The 20,907-nt window shown below is 40.9% G+C and overlaps 1 protein-coding gene across 1 annotated transcript in view; it reads left to right on the forward strand.

The window, feature by feature from the left end:
• tmem131 (transmembrane protein 131) overlaps positions 1 to 20,446 on the forward strand; it is a 144,994-nt gene extending 124,548 nt beyond the window's left edge. The window contains exons 32-41 of the mRNA XM_052026299.1: positions 8,228 to 8,397; positions 10,529 to 10,674; positions 10,753 to 10,871; positions 10,971 to 11,126; positions 11,480 to 11,639; positions 13,568 to 13,686; positions 13,813 to 13,918; positions 14,209 to 14,318; positions 17,831 to 17,994; positions 19,211 to 20,446. Of these exons, the coding sequence (XP_051882259.1) occupies positions 8,228 to 8,397; positions 10,529 to 10,674; positions 10,753 to 10,871; positions 10,971 to 11,126; positions 11,480 to 11,639; positions 13,568 to 13,686; positions 13,813 to 13,918; positions 14,209 to 14,318; positions 17,831 to 17,994; positions 19,211 to 19,501 (1,541 nt within the window). The 3' untranslated portion in view covers positions 19,502 to 20,446. The remainder of the gene's footprint in view (positions 1 to 8,227; positions 8,398 to 10,528; positions 10,675 to 10,752; positions 10,872 to 10,970; positions 11,127 to 11,479; positions 11,640 to 13,567; positions 13,687 to 13,812; positions 13,919 to 14,208; positions 14,319 to 17,830; positions 17,995 to 19,210) is intronic.
• Positions 20,447 to 20,907: the final 461 nt, after the last annotated feature.

The raw sequence follows: 20,907 nt of genomic DNA on the forward strand, positions 1-20,907 counted from the left end.
TTCTGATTAAGATCATGCTTTGGTTGCCATCGTGGAGCAGATGCATAATAGAGACGTATTTCTGCAGGCAGCTGAATTGGAGAAAGATATACAAAAAACAAGAATGGAGGTAAACTTAAAGCCTGCTGGGAGGAACTCCTCAAATGTGACTCTTTCCTTAACACAAGCTCCCACGGTTCCATTTCATAAGGTACTAACCAGTCCTGCTTCACCACCACTTGTGATCAATGTGGCCAAGAAACCCATATGTCAATTGAGAACAAGGTCTCTGAGGCCAGTGATATCCCTGCTGAAGTTCTAACACTCGGCAAAGTCGCGAACTCCTCTCCCGAGTCTGGGAAGAGGAGGATATGCCAGGAGGTGTCAGACTCCATAATCATGCCCATCTTCAGGAAAGGAGACAAATCAGGTTACAGCAACTACAGAAGGATTTCTCTAGTCATTGGGGAAGTAATTACCAGAATCCTCAACTGCCTCATCCAGTGGACAAAGATCTGCTCCTTGTAGAGTCTATGCACCAACTCCAAGAGATGTACGAAGCAGCATCAACCACTGAACGTGGCCATGATCTCACAAAAGCCTTTGGTTTATAGTAATGCAGCTAATGCTGCGTTTCTGTAAATACTTGTATAACGATGGCAAATAGCACTATTTGCCTAATAAATGCAGCAGCCTGGGTTAAGTGGAGATTGTATCCCATTGTGGAGCATTAAAATAACCTAAGTAGGTTGTGAGGTCAACAAATACTTGAATATTTGTCAGCTGTTTACTGCTTGTGACTGAAAATCCACTTGATTATCCCAAGGTCATGAAAATAGGAAATATCTAGGCTTTTCCTTGATGAGCTGGATGCGTGAAGGATGGAATATGGAGTGTTACGATATAAACGCATGAGTATTATGGTGCAGGTAAACATTTATTTGCACTGAAGAGCTTCCTTCTGTCAATGGGGACACCTATTGTTCAGAACGTCATCTTGGTCATGTCACGTACCAGCAACAAAAGAAACACACCGAGTCATGTATAAGTGTTAAAAAACTATTTTATTAATAACTACTTATGATAATAAAAGTAAAAATGTTAGATCATAAATATTAACCCCAAAAACCAAACTCAAGTCCAGGAATAGTTCTCAAAGTTCAGTTCAGCAAGCCGTAAGGTGAAACGTGAGCAAAGGCTTCTGCATAACCACCGTTGACTGAAGAGAATATGTAGACAGAAAATAGAAATTACGAAATCCAGATGTTCCACGATGGAACCCATACGACACCTCAATCACTGATCATCTCCATTCCTTTGTTCCAAAGTGTCTGCCACCCCGAAAGGCATTCGAGACGTGGCCGTCCACACAAATACCTGTTTCCATCTACAGGTTAATGACAAAGTGGACTCCACTGGATTATTCCAAAAAATCCATACGTGGATTGTAGTGACAGACACAGTTATTGTTTTTCATCCATCAATACAGAGACCAGCAGGCAGGGTGTTGGGTGTGTCTCTTCCTTCTCTCTCTCTCTCTTCTGACTGACTGTCTCCAAAAACGTCATCACGCCCTTATCTCCTGTTGTTGTTGTAATCTCTCTCTCTCCCTCAAAACTGTGCTATGTCGTAAAGGGACATTCACCAATAGTAACCTAATCCATAACAGTCAGCAAATGTTCTCTCGTCCTGTCAGCACTCTGCCTCTGAAATTCCTTTCATTGACTTGGTCTGGAATTTGGTTTTTTTAAAATATTTTTTCAACTGAGCTCCAATGAATGCAGTAGGAAATGAGTTGTCCAGTTAATAGCTGTATTTGAAGGTTTTGCCAATTATTATGGACCCTATTCAAGGAAGCTATTTTGTCTGATTTAAATGCATAATCTACTCTGTCTGATTTCCATCACATGTGGAATTAATAATGACAGCACAATCTGCTTCATGTAAGTGAGTCACAGAACCTTGTACTATATCCAAACTCAGCAGAAGACACCATCATCCAAAAGCAAACTTCACAGTGTGAATTCTGGCCCTTGATCGCTTTGATCTTTTAGATCTGATTATGCAGGGCTTATAACAACTATCTGTAGGTCTGAATCAGCAATCAGAGTTCTGAAAGAAGGGTTCCCCCAACTGCTACCCATGCACTTGGATCCATTTTACAGGGTAATTAGTTTAAATATCAACAGTATAGAAGATGGCATTTGATATGCACATGTGCATCCTACCTTGTATATTTTTTGCAGCTGGTGAACTGGAGTTTTAAAATTTGTCCAGTTTTAAAATTAACTGGTGAGTTTGCATTTTGGGCACAGGTAGCTTTCATTTTGGCAGGAATAGCCGTTGAAAAAGCCAAGAAGGATTTGCAGAGAGCTACATAGAATTGTTTATTTATGGACTTGGAATGCATTCAGGATGAATGGCTGACTGTGTAATAGTTTCATTCAGTGCTTACCGATCATTGCAAGATGTCGAGCTAAACGTCAGCAGTTGCAAGAACTATACATTCTATACTTGGAATAAAGGGCTTTTACCTCCAAATAAGGAACAGGAGTAGACCACTCAAACCACCATTTAATAAGATCCTGTCTGATCTGATTGTAATCTGAACTCAACGTTTCTATATGCCTCCAGTAATTTTTCACCACTGTAGATCAAGAATCTACCTCAAATATATTCAAAGGCTGCTCTGACACAGCTGTTAGAGCTGCTGCCTCACAGCTCCAGTGACCCTGGTACATTCCTGACCCTCAAAGTTATCTGTTTGGAAATTGCAAGTTCTCCCTCTGAGTTTATTCCAGGTGCTTCGGTTTCCTCCCATGTTCCAAAGATGTGTGGGTTAGTAGGTTATTTAGTCATGTTGAATTGCCCCTAGTATGTCTAGGTGAGTGATAGAATGTGAGTGGGGTCTAATGGGAATGAGGATCGAATATAGGTGGGATTAGTAAAGGGTTAGTGTAAGTGGTTGCCTGATGGTGGGTCAAAGGGGCTGTATGATTCTTTGACTCTCACTCTACTTCCACCATCACCCTTTGAGGAAGAGTACCAAAGACTCATATCCCTCTGAGGGAAAAAAAATGCCACTTCCTGTCTTAAATGGAATCCCACATTCCCTACACCACTTATTTTTAACCAGAACATTCAGCCCTCGATCTTAATTCTAGGGAGGGAAACATCCTGTCTGCATCCACCTTCAAGATTTTGTACACTTCTATCAAGCCTTCTCACCCACTTATTCCCCCAGAATTCAATAGATAAAAGTTTAGGCTGTCCAGCCTTCCCTCATAAGACAACTTGTTTTCTTTTCCAAGCTTTGTAGTATTCTAGGCTGGCTGTAATATTGTAACTTCTGTTATATTCTAGGTTGGTGGGAACCCTGATTGACAAAGGATATTGAGGGTCTGGTCAGGTAAAAGGAGGCATATATCAGGTATAGGTAGCTGGGATCAAGCGAATCCCTTGAGTATAAGGGATGGAGGAGTACACTTATGGAAATCAGGAGGGCAAAAAGAGGATATGAGATATTTTTGGCAGATAAGGTAAAAGTGAATCCTAAAAGATTCTATAAGTATATTAAGAGCAAAAGGATAGTCAGGGAGAGAATGGGTCCCATTTAATAATCAGTGTGGTTGACTTGTGTGTAGAGCCATGGGAGATGGGTAAGATCTTAAATTAATATTTTGTGTCTGAATTTACTGTGGAGAAGGTCATGGAAGCTGGCGAGTTGAGGAAAGAGAACAGTAATGTCCTGAAACATCAACATTATGAAAGAGCTGTTGGTGATCTTGAAGTGCATAGAGGTTGGTAAATCCCTGGGGCCTGACTAAGTGTATTCTAGGATGTTGCAGCATGCAAGGAAAGAAATTGCTGGGGTCCTGGCAGAGATTTTTATATCTTTGTTAGCTATGGGGTGAGGTACTGGAAGACTGGAGGGCAGCTAATGTTGTGCCTTTATTTAAGAAGGGCTGCAAGGACAAGGCAGGGCAGTATAGGCTGGTGATACTAACATCAGTGGTGGAAAAGTTACTGGAGGGGATTCTGAGAGACAGGATTTATCAGCATTTGGAAAGGCAAGAACTAATTGGAAACATGAGACTGCAGATGCTGGAATCTGGAGCAACAAACAATCTGGAAGAAATCAGCAGGTCAAGCAGCATCTGAGGGAAGAAAGGAATTGTCAATGTTTCGGCATCAGGACTGAGAGTGGAGAAGCAAGATGGCCAGTGTGAAGAGGAGGAGGGGAGTGGCAAGAAAGGATTCCAAGGTGATTGGTGGACTGAGGAGGGGTATAAGATGACAGGCAGGTGCGGGCGGTGGAGTTGGAAGACAGTGGCAGGTGAATGATAGATGGAGGTGGAAAAAGGAGGTAAAAAACAGATGGAGCAGGGGGGGTGGGGGGGGGGGGAATGTGAAGATGGGAGACAGTTGCTGGAGGGAGATAAGCAGGAACACAAAGGGCTACCAGTACTAGACTTTGATAAGTAAAGGAGGTGAGAATGGGAACCATTAGGGGAGAGGTGAATGACAGTTGGAACCAGATGGGGTGGGCTAACCTGTGGGTGGATGGAAGCAGGATGGGGACAAAGATAGGCCGGGGGGTGTGGGAAAGGGGACAAAAATGGGAGGACTGGAGAAGGATCAGGAGGGGTTGTGGGGGGAGGGGAAAAAGGGGGTTACTTAAAATTGGAAAATTCACTATTCATGCCATTGGGTTGTAGGCTACCCAGGAATAAAAGGTGGTGTTCCTCCAGTTTGCATTTGGCTTTATCCTGGCAGTAGGCAAGGCCAAGAATGGCAGGCCAGTGAGGGAACGGAAGGGGGAGTTGAAATGGTCTGCAACTGGGAGCTCAGGATGGCCGTTGCTGACTGAGCATAGGTGCCCTGCAAAACGGTCCCCAGTCTGCGCTTGGTCTTGCCAGTGCAGAGGAGGCCACATCAGAAGCACCAAATGCAGTAGACAAAGTTGGAGGAGGTGCATGTGAAGTTTTGCCTCGCCTGGAAGGGCTGTTTAGGTCCCTGGATGGTGGTGAGGGAGGTGGTGTAAGGACAAGTGTTGCATCTACTGAGAGGGCCGGGGTAAAGGAGCGATGGGTGTGGAGGGTTGAGTGGACCAGGCAGTCATGGAGGGAGTGGTCCCTGTGGAGGGGGGTAGGGAGGAGAAGATGTGGCTGCTGATGGGATCTCGTTGCAGCTGGCAGAAATGACAAAGGATGATGTACTGAATGCGGAGGCTCATAGGACGAAAGGTGAGCACTGGGGAATACCTCTCCTGACTGGAGGGGGGAAGATGGGATGAGAGCAGAAGTACAAGAAATAGAGGAGATGAGATTGGACTCCCATCAGCCACAGCAGAAGGAAAGCCACACTTCCTGAAAAAGGAGGACATGTTAGATATTGTGGAATATGAAAACCTCATCATGAGAGCAGATGCGGCGGAGACAGAGAAACTGGGAGAAAAGAATGGCATCCTTACAAGAGAAAGGGTGGGAAGAGGTGTAGTCTAAGTAGCTGTGGGAGTCTGGGTTTATAGTAAGTATCAGTGGATAGTTTGTCTCCTGAGACAGAGACAGATCTAGAAAAGGAAGAGAAGTATCAGAAATGGTCCACATGAATTTTAAGAGCAGGGTGGAAGTTGGTGGCAAAGGTGATAAAATTGATGAGTCCTGCACGGGTGCAGGAAGCAGCACTAATGTGGTCATCAATGTAACAGAAAGAGTTGGGGAGTGATACCAGAGAAGGTTTGGAATAGGGACTGTTTCATATGGCCAACGAAAAGACAGATGTAGCTGGGGCCCATGTGGGTGCCCATGATATGTAGAAAGTGAGAGGAGTTGAAAGAGAAGTTGGTCAGGGTAAGAACAAGTTCAGCCAGCCGGATGAGGTGGAAGGGAACTGGTTGGATCTTCATTGTAGAAAGAAGCAGGGGGCTTTAAGACCTTGCTGATGGGGAATGGAGGTATATAAAGGCTGGTAGCATGGCTTTGTGCATGGGAAATCATGTCTCATAAATTTGAGTTTTTCTTTTGAAGAGGTTTGATGAGGGCAAGGCAGTAGACCTTATCTACATGGACTTTAGCAAGGCCTTTGCCAAAGTCCAACATGATAGGCTAGTCTGGAAGGTGAGATGACGTGATCCAGGGTGAGCTAGCCTATTGAATACAAAATTGGCTTGATGGAAGGAATAAGGGGGTGACAGTGGAGGGTTGTTTCTCAGATTGGAGGCCTGTGACTAGTGATATCGCAAAGGCATCAGCCCTGTTGTTTGTCATCGGTATTAACGATTCGGATGAGAATGTAGGTGGCATGATTAGTAAGTTTGAGTGATGCCTAAATTGGTGATATAGTGGACAGTGAAGAAGGTTATCCAAGATTAAAACAGGACCTAGATCACTGGGAAAGTGGGCCAAGGAATGGTAGATGGAATTTAACTTAGACGTGTGAAGTGGTGCATTCTAGGAGCTTAAATCAGGGCAGGACTTGCACAGTGAATGTCAATGACCTGCAGAGTATTGTAAGACACCCAGGGATGCAAATACATTTGTTCCTGAAAGAGGCAACAGGGTGGTGAAGACAGCATAAGGCACGCTTGCCTTCATCAGTTGGGGCATTGAATACAAGAGCTGAGACATCATGTAACAACTGTACAAGACATTGGTAAGACTACACCTGGAATATTGTGTGCCATTCAGGTGGCCATACTATAGGAAGAGTGTGATTAAGCTAGAGAGGATGCAGAAAATGCTGGGACTGGTGAGAAGGAAAAGATTTAAAGGGGGCCCGAGGAGCAAGTTTTTCACACAGAGGGTGGTGGGTATATGGAATGAGCTGCCAGAGGAAGTGGTAGAGGCAGGTACAATTACGTCATTTAAAAAACATTTGGACAGATACATGGAAAGGTTTAGAGGGATATGGACCAAGCACAAGCAAATGGCACTAGCTCAAGTAGGCATCTTGGTTGGCAAGGACCAGTTGGGCTGAAGGTTCTGTTTCTGTGCTGTATGACTCTAATTGCTGAAATACATCGGGTGACTGTAATAATGAAAATTGAATTGTTGGCCTGTAACAATACAAATATTTGAAGTAACAAGTAATTAAAAGAAACATAGTAGCATTGTGGTTAAATTACTGGACCAGCAGCCAGAATTCTGGAGCATTAAAGCAAAGGACACGTAGCAGCTGGGGAATTTAACACTATAAATCTGGAATTTGGAAAAAAAGCTAGTCTCTGGTAACGAGCCAACTACTGGAAGCTCATTAAAAACCCTCCTGATACGTGACCTTTAACAAAGGAGAGTTGCTGTCCTTGCATTTTCCGGCTTGTATGTGACCCACCATTGAGGTTGATTCTTAACGACAGCTTCATTTCATGGGCAGTTAAGGATGGGCAATAAATGCTGGGATTGCCAGGAATGTCCACATCCTGTGTACAAATAAATACAAGCTCTTGACTACTTTCTTGATTCTGTTTCTTTAATACATTTACACCTGTCTGTTATTCTGTAGGTAAGCCTGAATTCCTTGCTTTTTATCTAAAACAGCTTCATTAGTGGTATATAATGTTTGACCTTTGAGGAATCTTTGTATTTTGGGATAATGTAAAGAGGGACTTACCAGGGTCTTATTAGTTATTTTTACGGCCTCTCCAGGACTAGATTAAACAAAACAAATGATATTTTACTAACCAATCTCTTACCAGAAGCTAGTTATTCACCTCCCAATGCTTGTATTCTTGAATCAATCTTGATTAGTGAGGTGGGAAAAAGAATTTGAGGTGAAAGACCTTGGCTTTTTTTTTTCAAATAGCTAATGGAAATTTTTGGGTTTCTCCATGTATGTCGTGTTAAGACTGGCTCCTCTTCTATAGAACTTTCATTTAGTCTATTTTGTAAATGAAAATCTGCCATCCCTCTAGTGTTACCCACATCATTCTTGCCTAGGATGGTCAGTTTATACTGTGAAGACTGCTGTAAGAAAGGCATCAAAATATGATTGTACTTTGTAATTTGCTTTGGTCTGTTTTTTTTTCCCCAACCACACATTGTAGAAAAGCACCACATGTTTGATCTAACATTGGTTCACAACAAGGAATTGAATCGCATTGCAACAACAGTGCAGTATGGCAACAGAAGTCTACGTACCCAATCTTTTTGTCCATGCATGTCTGTCATTAATCCAAGCGAATACATCGTGGCTTCACCCTTTGAATTTTCCACTGACATTGCGAACTGTTTCTTGCCATGATTTACAGGGAAAGTAAAATTGCAGCGCAAAACTAAAGCACAGAAAAAACGTGAAGAGAAAGACAAACGGGTAAAAGGAAAACCACTGGAGGATGAATTAAAAGATGCTGATAATGATGACAGCTCATCCACCACCACTGAAACGTCCAATCCAGACGTTGAATCACCCCTCAAGGAGGTTGGTTGTCTTTTTTTTCAATAAAAGACCGTGATTTCTAAATGCATTAAAACTTAACTTTTCCCAATCTTTGCTGAAACTCTGTGTATAGTGGAAGAGGGGATTAAATGTCCATATTTCAAATGGGTTGATCTAGATGTGTTGAGTTAATTCTGAATCAAAAAAAACTCCCAAAAAAAACGACTCCTCATCAGAATTGCTGAATGCTCTTGGGCAGTAACCACAGATGCTACTCAACCCAAGTATTTACAGCATTTTCTGTTTGGGTTAATTCTGCCTCCTTTTGAAATTGTTTTTGAGAAGAAGAAAACAGTAAGCCTTTCCAGTTATCACCCTAATCATGTAAAGGCCTGTTTCTACTTGCCTACAATCACTGTTGACTGTTGCAATCTCAAGTTACGAATCTCCCACCTCCCTTTCCTCTTTAAGATCATTCAATTTGTCAGATGCTGTGATTGACCCTACTAGTTTGAATTCCTTCACTTGAGTTTCCAGTTTCTCACAGCACCAGACTTGGCAAAGTTGCAAGTTAAATCCTTTTTCACTGTAACCATGATTCATTATACCCTAACTCCTGTCTGTTGTCTTTCAAGACACTTTATACGGATGACTCATATAATTCACATCTAGTAATTGTCTGTAAACATTTCAGTCTTCCTCATCCGTACACAACCAATGTATTAATGCTATGCCTCTTTTGTATTCCAAACAATCATTGCTTCTCCCCCATGCCACCACTACCCTCCCTGACCCCACAGATTTTACCCAGGGATCTATACTGAAGCTTTCTCTTCCCTGTTGAGATATTGCTTCTTGGTAATACTAGATAGCTTCCACATATCTGCTAGTTTAACGCGGATCTGCCTCTTCCTCACTCTTTTTAACTCGGACTGCTTAATCATCAAGTAACATTTTTTTTTGAGAATTCAACTGTGGGAGACCAAACTCTTCATCTTCAAGCCCTTGACCAAATTCCATCCCCTTGACACTCTCATCCCACCTCGCAAGATGTGCCCCGATCCTTCTTTGTGTGATGCCATGTCAGTCAACGTTAGCCCATCCTGAAAATTCTGGAGCTCAAACAAAATTTAGGAAATGCTGGAAATGTTCAGCAAATCAAACAGAAATAAATAAACTAATATTTCAGACGTAATCCTATTATGGAAATTAGAAGCTATTTCAAATTAATGGTTTTGAGACACAAGTAGACGGAACGGGATTGAAATGATGACATCAGATTCAAACTGCAATCTTGGTAGAAAGCAAAGGGCACAGGTATGAAAGGGTTGGCTGGTGAAGTGAAGCAGCAAATGGTGTTCGCCTTGGGCTCATGAAGTGGCTCGTTTTCAGCAAAGTGTTAATCTAATTCATGTTCAGTGGCCTCACTTTAGCAATCACTTTCTGAACAGTGCATTTCATATTCTAGTTGAGAGGAAACGTTTGGGGATTTGGGTGGTTCCATTGGATAAGGTAAATGGATTGTAGTTGCATTCCATGTGCTTACACTGAAGAGTGCTGGTGAAAGGATAGGCATTTTGAGGCAAAGATGAGTAAACTTATCACATACTAAATGGAATAGGCCACTGTTATGCTGACTATCACAAATGTACCTTAACCTTGAAACATACAAAACCTTTATGAGATTTGAAAGGGTAGATGTGAAGTTGTTTTCCCCTGGCTGGGGTGTCTAAAACCAAGGGTCACAGTCTTGCAATAAGGACTCAGTCATTCAGGACAGCAATGAGAAGAAATTTCTGCACCCAGAGGATAGTAAATCTTTGCAGTTCATTACACAAGAGACTGTGGAGGCTTAATTTTGAGTATATTCTAGCCAGATTGATAGGTTTTTAATTATTGAGGAAATCAGGATGATGGGTTGGTGCAGGAAAACAACCCTGAGGTAAAAGAGCAGTAAGGGGGAGATTAGGGTGAATAGCCACTCTTTATTTTAGCAGATCAAAGATGAACCGCTTGATCTGATGCAAACAATTAAGCATCTTCAGCTGGTTTCAGCTGATGAGATGAAAATTCTGGTGGATAACTTGATGTGTGATGGGGATGGATTAATTGTGCTAAAATTCATGACTAAAGATTGCAGACAAAAGATGGCTAATTTTTTTTTCATATTTAGTCTCCAGATTCAGATAAGAAAAAAGGGAAAACAGTGTCATCTATCAAAGAGAAAGATGATGCAGATGTGTTTCAGATGTTGAAGTGTAAAGGAAAGAAATCCCTAGGAAATATCAAAAAGGAAACCCAGAATGACATTAAATCAAGGTAAAGCCCATCTGTCATGTAAATAGTTACAAAAGTTGTATATTTTCTTAAATATTGATTGGATGTTTTTGTGTTTAGTTCACTAGAGTTGCCATATACTACTCCATTAGAGAACAAACAACGCAAAACCTTTCCATCCAAAATAGCATCAACAAACTTGACAAATTGCCCCAAACTAAGGAACATGCCAAAAAGAGGTAAGGGTTTTACATGTTTGTTAAATTATAAATGCATATTAGGAAGTTGTGCTTTTTGAAGTCAAAAGCTAATGATTATCAAAAAATATTTCTCTCTAGTGCCTGGTAAACTAGTAGATGGAAGACCATCGCCGCTGGTCAAGTTTCTGTCAAGTGGTTCTGGCCAAGAAATGGGAAATAGCAGCAGTTCAGAGGGAGAGAAAGATTCTCCACCACCTGAATGGGACATTGTACCTGTTCCCAAGTCTATTAGCAGTAAGTCAATCATTATTGTTGTACAATGTTTTGCTAGCGCAGCTTTTTTACATTTAATTCATCAAAATATCATTTGATCCCTCTATTTTCAAGTTTCAACATGTAGTGATTTTGCAACCATCCCACAGGAAAGGGTGTTGTTATGTGGAAACCACGGAGCGTGTAATTTGTTTGCAAGCAAGTGACTTGCTCATCTTTGTACTCTGGAGCTTCATTTTGAATTGAAAACCTACCTACTGTATAGTAGATGGAATTTAAAGGAGAAGTTTTGTAACAAGACTGGATTGTGGTTTATTAATGAATAAATGAAATGTTTTAAGTTTACAGATTTGCTTATTGTTTGTTTTTAAAAGGTTCAGATAGTCTTCAGCAGCTCTCCATCCAGACCCTTAATGCTGATGTTTTCTTGAAGAGACAAAGCTCACCTATGCCTGGACCTCCATCTCCTCCACCTGGATCGTCCCACAATTTAATTTTCCGTGCTCCCAGTTACAGTAGCATTGTCAACAATAGGTATCATCTGTTCATAATTTCAGTCCATCTATTGAGTGTTTTATTTGTCTGTATGCCTAGAGCCTATATTTGCAAAAGAAGTTAAACACTTTGCTGGAGGAACTCAGCAGGCCAGGCAGCATCCGTGGAGAAAAGCAGGCAGTCAATGTTTCGGGTCAAGACCCTTCTTCAGGACTGAAGATGGGAAAAGAGGAAGGCCAATATATAGGATGGAAAAGCAGAGCAGTGATAGGTGGACAAAAGGGGGGGGGGGGGGGGGGGGGGCGGGATGGGCACAAGGTGGTGATAGGCAGATGTGGGGAAGAGAGAGTGATAGGCAGATCCACCGGGGGATGGGGTCAAAAGTAAGGAGAAAAAAAGAGAGGCTGGGAAAGGGGAGGAAAGAAGAGGCATGGTTTGGGGGGGGGGGGTGTGTGGGGATTACTTAGTGGGAGAATTCAATGTTCATGCCATTAGGCTGCAGGGTTCCAAGACACAAAATGAGGTGCTGTTCCTCCAGTTTGCGCTTGGAATTCTCCTGGCAGTGGAGAAGGCCAAGGACTGATGTATCTGTGATAGTGTGGGAGGGGGAGTTGAAATGACTGGCAACGGGGAGATGCAGATTGCGGTTACGGACAGAGCGCAGGTGTTCTGCGAAATGGTCACCTAGTCTGCGTTTGGTTTCACCAATGCACGTGCATTTTGCAAAATTGATATTCTACACAATTAAAGAATTTTCTGGTAAATGCAAATTTAAGCAGCTCTTGGATTTTATTCTGTTCCATTTTCTTGTTTGAAATTATTCATGTATTGCATCATCTTTCCTTGCCTTTCTTGCCTTCATTTGTTTTATCATCATCATTCCTAGTTGGTAGTGTTCTTTATAGTCAATTGTGCCCACCTAATGCTGAATTAGATTCTTACACTAATATCTTCCCTCAAATTTCAGTTCACCATTCTTAATTTTCAATTTACTTGGGCATGTCTACTCAACTTTCCAAGTCAGTCTTTCATAATCTTATAAAACATCATGTACAACATATATATACTAAAAATGGTCCATCACGGGACCTGAACAAGGTCATTTTGACCCTCTGGCAATAAGGTTAAATTAATTTGAGAGATGCTTGTTAGATTAGAAGTTGACCCACTTCTTGCATGTTTAAACTGTGTTTGTATTTTGTAGAACTGGCAGAAATAAAGATTTAAATTAGACTTGCTGATAATCCAGTTTTGAAAGTATTGAATACAGATGTGCTTTCAGCTGGAAGAGGACATTAACTGTGGAATGAGACTGGTATATTCCCTTGTATTTATTTGAATTGACAGTTGCCCTTTTTTTATTATTTTCTTCTCTCCATGACTTTCTCAACAGCTCATTTGTGCTATTTTGCTGATGGCGTATTTTGTTCTTGAGTCACCAACTAGCCCATCCTGTAGCTGAGCTTGACCAATTTTAAAAAAGGTTTTTAAACGTGCACATGAACTTGTTAGCTGCTTAGCTAATAGTAATTTCTTTTGCTTCCCTTTCCTCTCCTGAAAGCCAGACCCCTGATACTTTGTCCAAATATCTTCCTTTGTATTAGCAATCTTGATCATGAACAAGTTTTTCCATTTTTCATGGCTAACAATACATGGATCAAATTTGGCAACCTTCAAGTATCATAATCTGGAATACTAAATCGTATAGACCACAGTGTATCTAGGGATGGTTGAGGGCTGATGAATATGTTAGGCATGTTCAAAGTAGCTTTCTGTGCAATTGCAGAGAAATATGAAGCTGGTTATATAATTTGCATGTTTCTCTGCATGCAAATACATATTTTGTATATGTTTATGAATGAACTGGGTGCAGCTAATTTTACACCTGTGTAATGCTCTGTATTTTTCAACGTCTTGATTTTCTGAATGTTTATTGTTTTTTCTTCTTCCCCATCTTTCTTTTGCAGTGATTGTATTAAACCAACAAATGGTGGTAAATCCAAAATTGCAAAATCAGCATCTCTCCCTGGGAAAAATGGCAACCCTACTTTTGCTGCTGTGGCTGCGGGCTATGACAAAAGTCCAGGTATTAACCTCATGTTACCAAACATTAGAGCTGTACACAAGGAACAAACGTGCCCATCTCTTCATTGTAAGCATGCCCAAACTCTGTATTAAATATTCAGTTTGCAGTGTTTTTATATATTTGCAGGTAGCACTGGTCCAATGAAAGCACCCTTGAACAAAACAGAAGCGTGTGGCAACATTCCTTATTGTCCCATTGTTGCTTCCTTTGACAGTGATGAGTCAGACACCGGGTAAGGGATATGATCTATCTAATTAAGTTTGCATTGAACTGGAAAAAGATTGTTTTCTGTGTTTGGCCTCCCTTTCTTTCAATTACAGCATCAAATGGCAGCTTAAAATTAAAACTTGCTGAATTTTTTTGATAAGAATGTTGTGTAGCAAAATTTCGTGAAGCAATATTTCTGAGCAGATTTTACTATAATGACTAGAGACAGCCATTAACTGTTTAGCACTCCTCATCAAAGTCCTCAATACATGGTGCAAAAATAAAAGTGTTCAGCATTTCTTCCTTGCCTTTCAGCTCCAACTTGCTGAGTCCATGCAGTATTAGTGCCAGCAGCACTTCTGAGTTCTCTCCTCCCAACTCGTTTTCAGCTTTTGGACCAAGTAATTCTTTCAATCTTACTGGAGGTAACATGGTCAAACTTTTGTTTGTTAGAACTGTCTTAGTAATATATTCTAAAAATGTTTCTGATCTGCATGTATGTGTGTTTTTTTCCTTTACCACTGTCCACCTTGAATAATGGTCAATGAATACGAGCACATACACATTAGTGACTTTTGATGATTTGTCTATGATATAGCAGGTCACCGTCCCATTACTATATCACCAGCATTCTCAGTGTAGAATGGCAGTGCTATGTGATGTCAAAATATCAAGTATTTCAATTTGCTTGTGGTTCAGTGTGTATTTGATGATTACCAGAGCATTATAAACCTCATCAGCAGATATTAATGTAAAGCAGCTTGAATTTTCCCCTGAAAATAGTCACTCATTAGTATGAAAATGCACTGGAACCCTGGTTCAAAGATAGCTGTCAGAATTCACGTGGGTAATAAGACGAATAGAATTTAGGGTGATTGCTTTTCCCGAAATAATACATTCCCCTGCCAGCAATATCAGGTACTTTGTCATGCCTTTTCTACCTAACCCACGTTGCCATCCTTATCACGGATGAGATATTTGAAATGGCCATTTCCCTAGATGTAAATTTGAGCCGTCTTGCCCCAAACTACTGCTGAAGAGAATGCATCCTCTATGCACGCTTTTCCCTGCCCACTACTGCCACCCCTCCTCCACCCATCCATAGAAATGTTCTTGCTGTTATCTGTTGTTTAACAATGCCCAATCCTTGCCAATATATAACCCACAATATCAGGAGCCTTAATTGTCATTTTATCAAATGCTTTTCGAAAATACATTTGCTAAATCCATTGGTTTCCTCATATCCATCTTGATAGTCACACCTTCAAAATATTTGTGGATATTCAGATACTTCCCTTCTATGATGTTGCCTCTGCTTATTATACAGTTTTTCTAACTGTCCAGTTAATTCACTCCTAATGAATTCTAGCATTTTGCAAATCTTGATGTCAAACTTAATTGCTTTATAATTCCCTGTTCTCTTGTGTGCCTCCTTGATAAACCAGGTTATGTTTGGTGATTTCCAATCCACAGCAACCAATATTAAAATTGAGGGAATTCTTGATGATCAAACATCCATTCATTGCTGTGTCTCTGTGCTCTGGAATATGGACCGTCAGCCTTGGGGGCTTTGTTATTTTATGCTGTTTTACTTTCACACCGACAGTGGCTCCAAAGACTTGGCCGTTTGAGTTCTAATTTCAACTTGTATTCAAATATCATTGGAGACAGGCACATTTGTAGGTCAACTTAACCTATTGTCTGGTCTGATTGATTATAATGCTGTCTTGAAAGCATTTTTGACCTGCTGCCAGATTCTTGCCAATGCATTTTCAGGCTATGTGGCTCCAGATTAAATGTGCAGCCCAAATGATCACTTCTCACTTTTCATAAAGTAATAACGGTTCAGCTGAAATGTTTGGAAGGGATTGGGGAAGAGGTGCATGAGGCATGTGCATACCATTAGGGATCTATAGAAAAAACAGTGCAGGGAGTGAGCTTAGTCTCTCAAATTACCATAATTTGAATGCTGTCTCTGGATATTCTTTGAGAATGTGTTTTTGAGCATGCAAGTCTGATGCAAATTGTTTACAGAATCAGTGTAGCCATAGGGGATATTAATATTATGCAAAGTAAATGCAACTACTAATAATGTTAGATGGAGATGCCCTAGTTTGCCTGCCTTCTAGTCTGAGTGGTCTATGTTTATTAATTGTTTTACCTTAATGTGGGAAAGCTACTTGCCATCTGCAGCCTGGCCCCTTCATCTCTCATTTCCAGAGAGATTAAAATATATTAGTAACCTTTAGTCATTGGGTAATATGCTATATAATCTCAAATGAATGGATTTCCTGATGGATTTTTTTTCTTTTTCTTTTAATTGTGCTTTGTGATTTTGAATCAAAAGGTTGTGGGTCATACTTCACTCTGGAATGTGATTCTAGGCTGAGAGTTGAGCATGGTACAGCGAGAGCATAGATCAAATAAGTTTGCAATTTAAGGCCCCATCTAATTAATCTAGTGCCAAGGTGGACACATCTCCAGGTACCACTTGAAGTATTACTATAAACATCAATTGGATTATCAGTACAGCCTCATCCGGTGGTTTCCCCCATCTCGCAAACCCAGGCATTGACCAAGATATGTTAGAATAATTACAGAAACCACACTGTGGGATATGGCATACAAATATTCTTTTTAGCCTATAAAATAAAGGAAATGCCTTTATTGTAAATGCATTCTATGAGCTCTGGTCTCTGGAGTGCGATTAAATAAATTGTCTTTTCACTCCAGTGAGAGAGAGTTACTCACTGTTACTGCATTTTGCTGCTGACCTAATTACTCAGACCAGGTGATAAAACTGAATGTCTGGTGTCCTCATAGACAGAAGAGTGCCAAGATGCTTGAATCCAGATATTACCCAATGACAGTGTCAGGTTATGAGAAAGTGTGCCCATGCCGCTTTGGGGAAATGATCCTACACCCCAAATACAAACACGATGGCAAATGTAGACGAGTCTTTTGAGCTGGGGAAGTTTAACCACAATCAGTGTGAATTTTGAGGTCCTTGTGTATGACAACAATATCCTTTTTTACTGCACTCATCTTTCCTGGTGACATCATCCAAAATCCTAATGGCACCATAGAGCAAATACAGTTGGGTAGTTGATAACATTAGATGTTACAGAATAAAAAAAACAGGCTCTATAGAGCATAAACACCAGCATCTAGATTAAGAGATACATATGAGAAGCATTGGAATTCCACAAGCATGGAATGCACTGCCTGGGGTGGTGGTGGAGGCAGATACGTTGGACAGGTTCAAGGGTTTGTTGGATAGGCATATGGAGGAATGTGAGAGAGAGGGATATGCGGGAGAAAAGGGTTGGATAGTGTGAGGGTGGTTTGATGGACGGCACAACATGGTGGGCCGAAGGGCCTGTTTTGTGCTGTATGGTTCTATGGTTCATTCTATGTTAAATACCTTATGTATTTTTAATATGTTTTACTTTAAGGCACTTGATGTTTATGAAAGGGATGTGGACTATCAGATGTAAAATGCAGATTATATTTGTAAATTAGAGAGCCACATGCAAATCACTTCATTTGTCACTGTGTCCATACTCTTGGTTCCTTAGTGCATCAGAAGGGAAGATTTACATGTAGGAGTACTGCAGGCAGTCTTTGTATCGCTGTTGTTTACATGTAAGTTTCCATAACTCTGATCTTGAGTTGAGAGACCTTCATATTATGTATTCAGCTTGGTTCTAGCAGTAAGTTTGGGATGACTTAAAATGTATCAAGTGTACTGAATTGACTTCTGTAAGGGCGGTGATAATATTTCAGTGGTTAGAGTGATAGATTGTCTAGGGAGTGCTAATGCTGCTTGTATATTTGGTGTTAACAGCCCTTGAGTCCCAATTAAGCTAATTTCATTCCATTCTCCTGTGCATTATAATAATAGAGATGGTTGATGTGCATTGTTGTTCTATTCCAGAGGTCTTCAGCTCACATGTACTCTCAAGAGCAACCTTTATCAATCAGGAAGTTGCCCATAATTGGCCTGATTACAGTTCTCCATCTCCATCAATTTGGGATACATCAAATGATGCTCGCAATAGCTGGCCAACTAGTACTGTCTCTCCAACCCATTCAACTCCAGTAAGTAATACCATACAAGAAGTAACAATAAGTGTTGATATGTTTAGTGTTAGTGAGAGCTCCAGTTGGATTTCACTGATAAGTCATTTACAGAAGGAAAGGGAAGTTTTTGAGCAATTGCATTGTATTATTACTTAAGGTTTGTAATTAAGTGGCTTGGGGGAATTGACTTCTGATGTCTAAAGAGTGGGGAACAAGATGTGTATTTTGTATTTATGCATTGGGTTTGAGGTTCATAGAAAAGACTGAATGGGCTCTGCAATTAAATCTCAATATGGCAAGCATTCATTGAGCCCAACAAGTGAGACTTCTATTTACCTCTTCATGATATTGTGGCTTTTCTTTACCCCTGGGGATTGCTGTTGACTAGAAAAGTACAGTGGTAGGTAGCTCAACAACAAGCCGGAGGTTGGGTGTCCTCTGGCAGGTGACTTGCATCTTGACCCTTCAGTACTTTTCTGCTGGCTGAAGGCACAAGTCAGGACCATGGTGAATGACTCTCCACTTGAATGAGTATAGTCTCATGTATGAGAAGCTCCACACCATCCTGGTCAAAGCAACCCATGCGATTGGCATCTCGTTGTCCTCAAATATTCACTTCCTCCTCCATTGACAAACTGTAGCTGCAGTGTGTACCCTCTCCAAGATGCAATGTAGAGCTTCGCAGGGCTTCATTGGCACCTCTTGAAACCATGATTTCTACCGCCATGAGGCAGCAAGCACATGGGGAATGTCACCATCCACAAGATCCCCACTCCCAAGTCACACACCTTGCTGGCTTGGAAATAAATCACAATTCCTCTTTTGCTGTGAAACCCTGAAATCTATCCACCCAACAGCACAGTGGGTGTATTTTAATTGCATTGACTACCACTTCAAAAAAAAAAGTGGGTCAGCACTGCCTTCACGTGGACATTTGGATATAGGGGAAAAAGGTCTGGTGAAATGGTGTGCTGGTTGTAGTACCACAAGCTTCCTTTAAGAAAGTTGGAGCACAGAGCCTGAATATTAAGCTTGGAACCTTAGGGATGCCTTGGAATTTTCTCAGCTGCTTGTGACTGAATAATAAATAGCTGCTCGTCTGTATATTCCACATTTTTTTGTATTTTATCATGCACTCTTTCTTAGTTGTGGATTAACGTTTCCTTGCTCCTGTAACCAGTCTGATTTGGTATCCATAACGATTTAAAATGTATTTGTTTCCTCATCACTTTAGTCGATCCTTTTGGGTAACTCCAGCAACAGCCTTTGGTCCACCACTCCTTTCAGCAACCCAATTTGGTCCACCTGTCGAGACAACAGCCTGACCTTCAACACTCCAGCAAGCAACAACTCAATGGCAAGCGTTGATCTTATAGGAGGAGAAAACCCAACACCTGACCTAATAGAAGACCTTGGGCGGATGTTTGATCCCTGGAAGAACCTCGACAATATTTGGAGACCCACCCCTGGAAGGCGAAGTTCTGATCCCTGGTCGAATAATTCTAACTTCCCTCATGAGAACTAATGTGCTGATGTCTGCAGTTGTAGGTGATGCACAGAACCCGACTACAAGCACAGTATGACACAGCTTAAAGTGAAATGTTGATGAAGCTGAGCCTTAGAGTCCAGAAACCCTTCTCTCAAGTTCCCTTGCACAACTCCAGCACGCAATAAGTTGTAGTTGCACAAAGAAACTTGCAAGCAGGTGTTCCTGATATAAGGATCCAGTTCTCAGCCATAACTTATCACTATTTTCGCTTCCTGCCACATGATTATAATTCGTATCCGCTATAAACAATTCCTCAATCCAGACAGTAATTATGGTTTGAGAGATTTCTGTTACAGTTGTGACAGAAAGGCTTTGTTCATTCACATATTCAAGTTTAAGAAAGAAATCACTGAAATATCTGGTCATCCTGTATGTTCAGTGAACTACATCTTAAATTTATTTTCAGTTTGAAGAATAAAAGGGAATGAGACGTAAGAATTTTATGCGTATCCCTGGTATTACATCCAAAAAGCATTGTGATGTGTTTTTAAGGTAATGGAGAAAGGTTTCTCTCCCAGTATTAAGTTGCAAGTTCAGCTGTTTTTGTGAGGACAAGAATTAATGGAACCCTTTGTTTTTAAGGTGCAAAGTGGATGTTTTAGAAATGGGAATGTGTTGGTAAGCGATAGGTTATAATTATGTATCCAGCATTTTGGCTTTCATTTGTATTTAAGAGGGCAATGGAATCATCAAGATTATGACAGTGCATAATGAGAAAGAAAGCTGTAATCACAGTTTCTTTGGTTTTCCTTTCGTCATCATAATGAGCTTCACAATGTCTGCTGATTGCTGTTTACTCTGGTTGGAGCACGCAGACCCAAAGTTTATGGAGGCAGTGAGGTCCCACTTTGTGTTCTTTGATTGAAACACAATTCTCTGGGTTGTACTTTTTGAGATAAATAAAGTTTTTCAGAAACTGAATGTTGTTATTCCTCATTGATGTCATTCACTGGGCCAGAGGTCTGGAGTAAGACGCATACACAACAATGTAAAAATACAAAAGCCCGCCCAGATTAGTTGGTTATAATAGAAACATTAAAAAAAATTTAAAAATTGAAGCACTTTAATACAATTTTTAAAAGAATATTTAAAAAAAATAACTCATTTAGAGGCTCAAACTCAATCAATGAACTCCCTGTGCCACGTCTATCTTGATGCAGCCTGTCAAGTGCATTCCTTACCATGAGCACCACAACTTTGCATTCCTGTGTGCTGAGAAATGCGATGTTGGAGTACAATCAGTAAAACACTGGCAAACAGCTGGGACTTGCACAGGGAAGTGTCAGCCCAGATTATGGGCTGACAAATTGTCTCAACTCATTTGCTGGTTTTTGCCACCACCTTGTGGTGGGACAGCAGAATTAGACTTCTGTTTATCCTCT

The sequence above is a fragment of the Pristis pectinata genome, chromosome 11 (genome assembly GCF_009764475.1).
Source record: "Pristis pectinata isolate sPriPec2 chromosome 11, sPriPec2.1.pri, whole genome shotgun sequence".
NCBI classification, from domain to species: Eukaryota; Metazoa; Chordata; class Chondrichthyes; order Rhinopristiformes; family Pristidae; genus Pristis; species Pristis pectinata.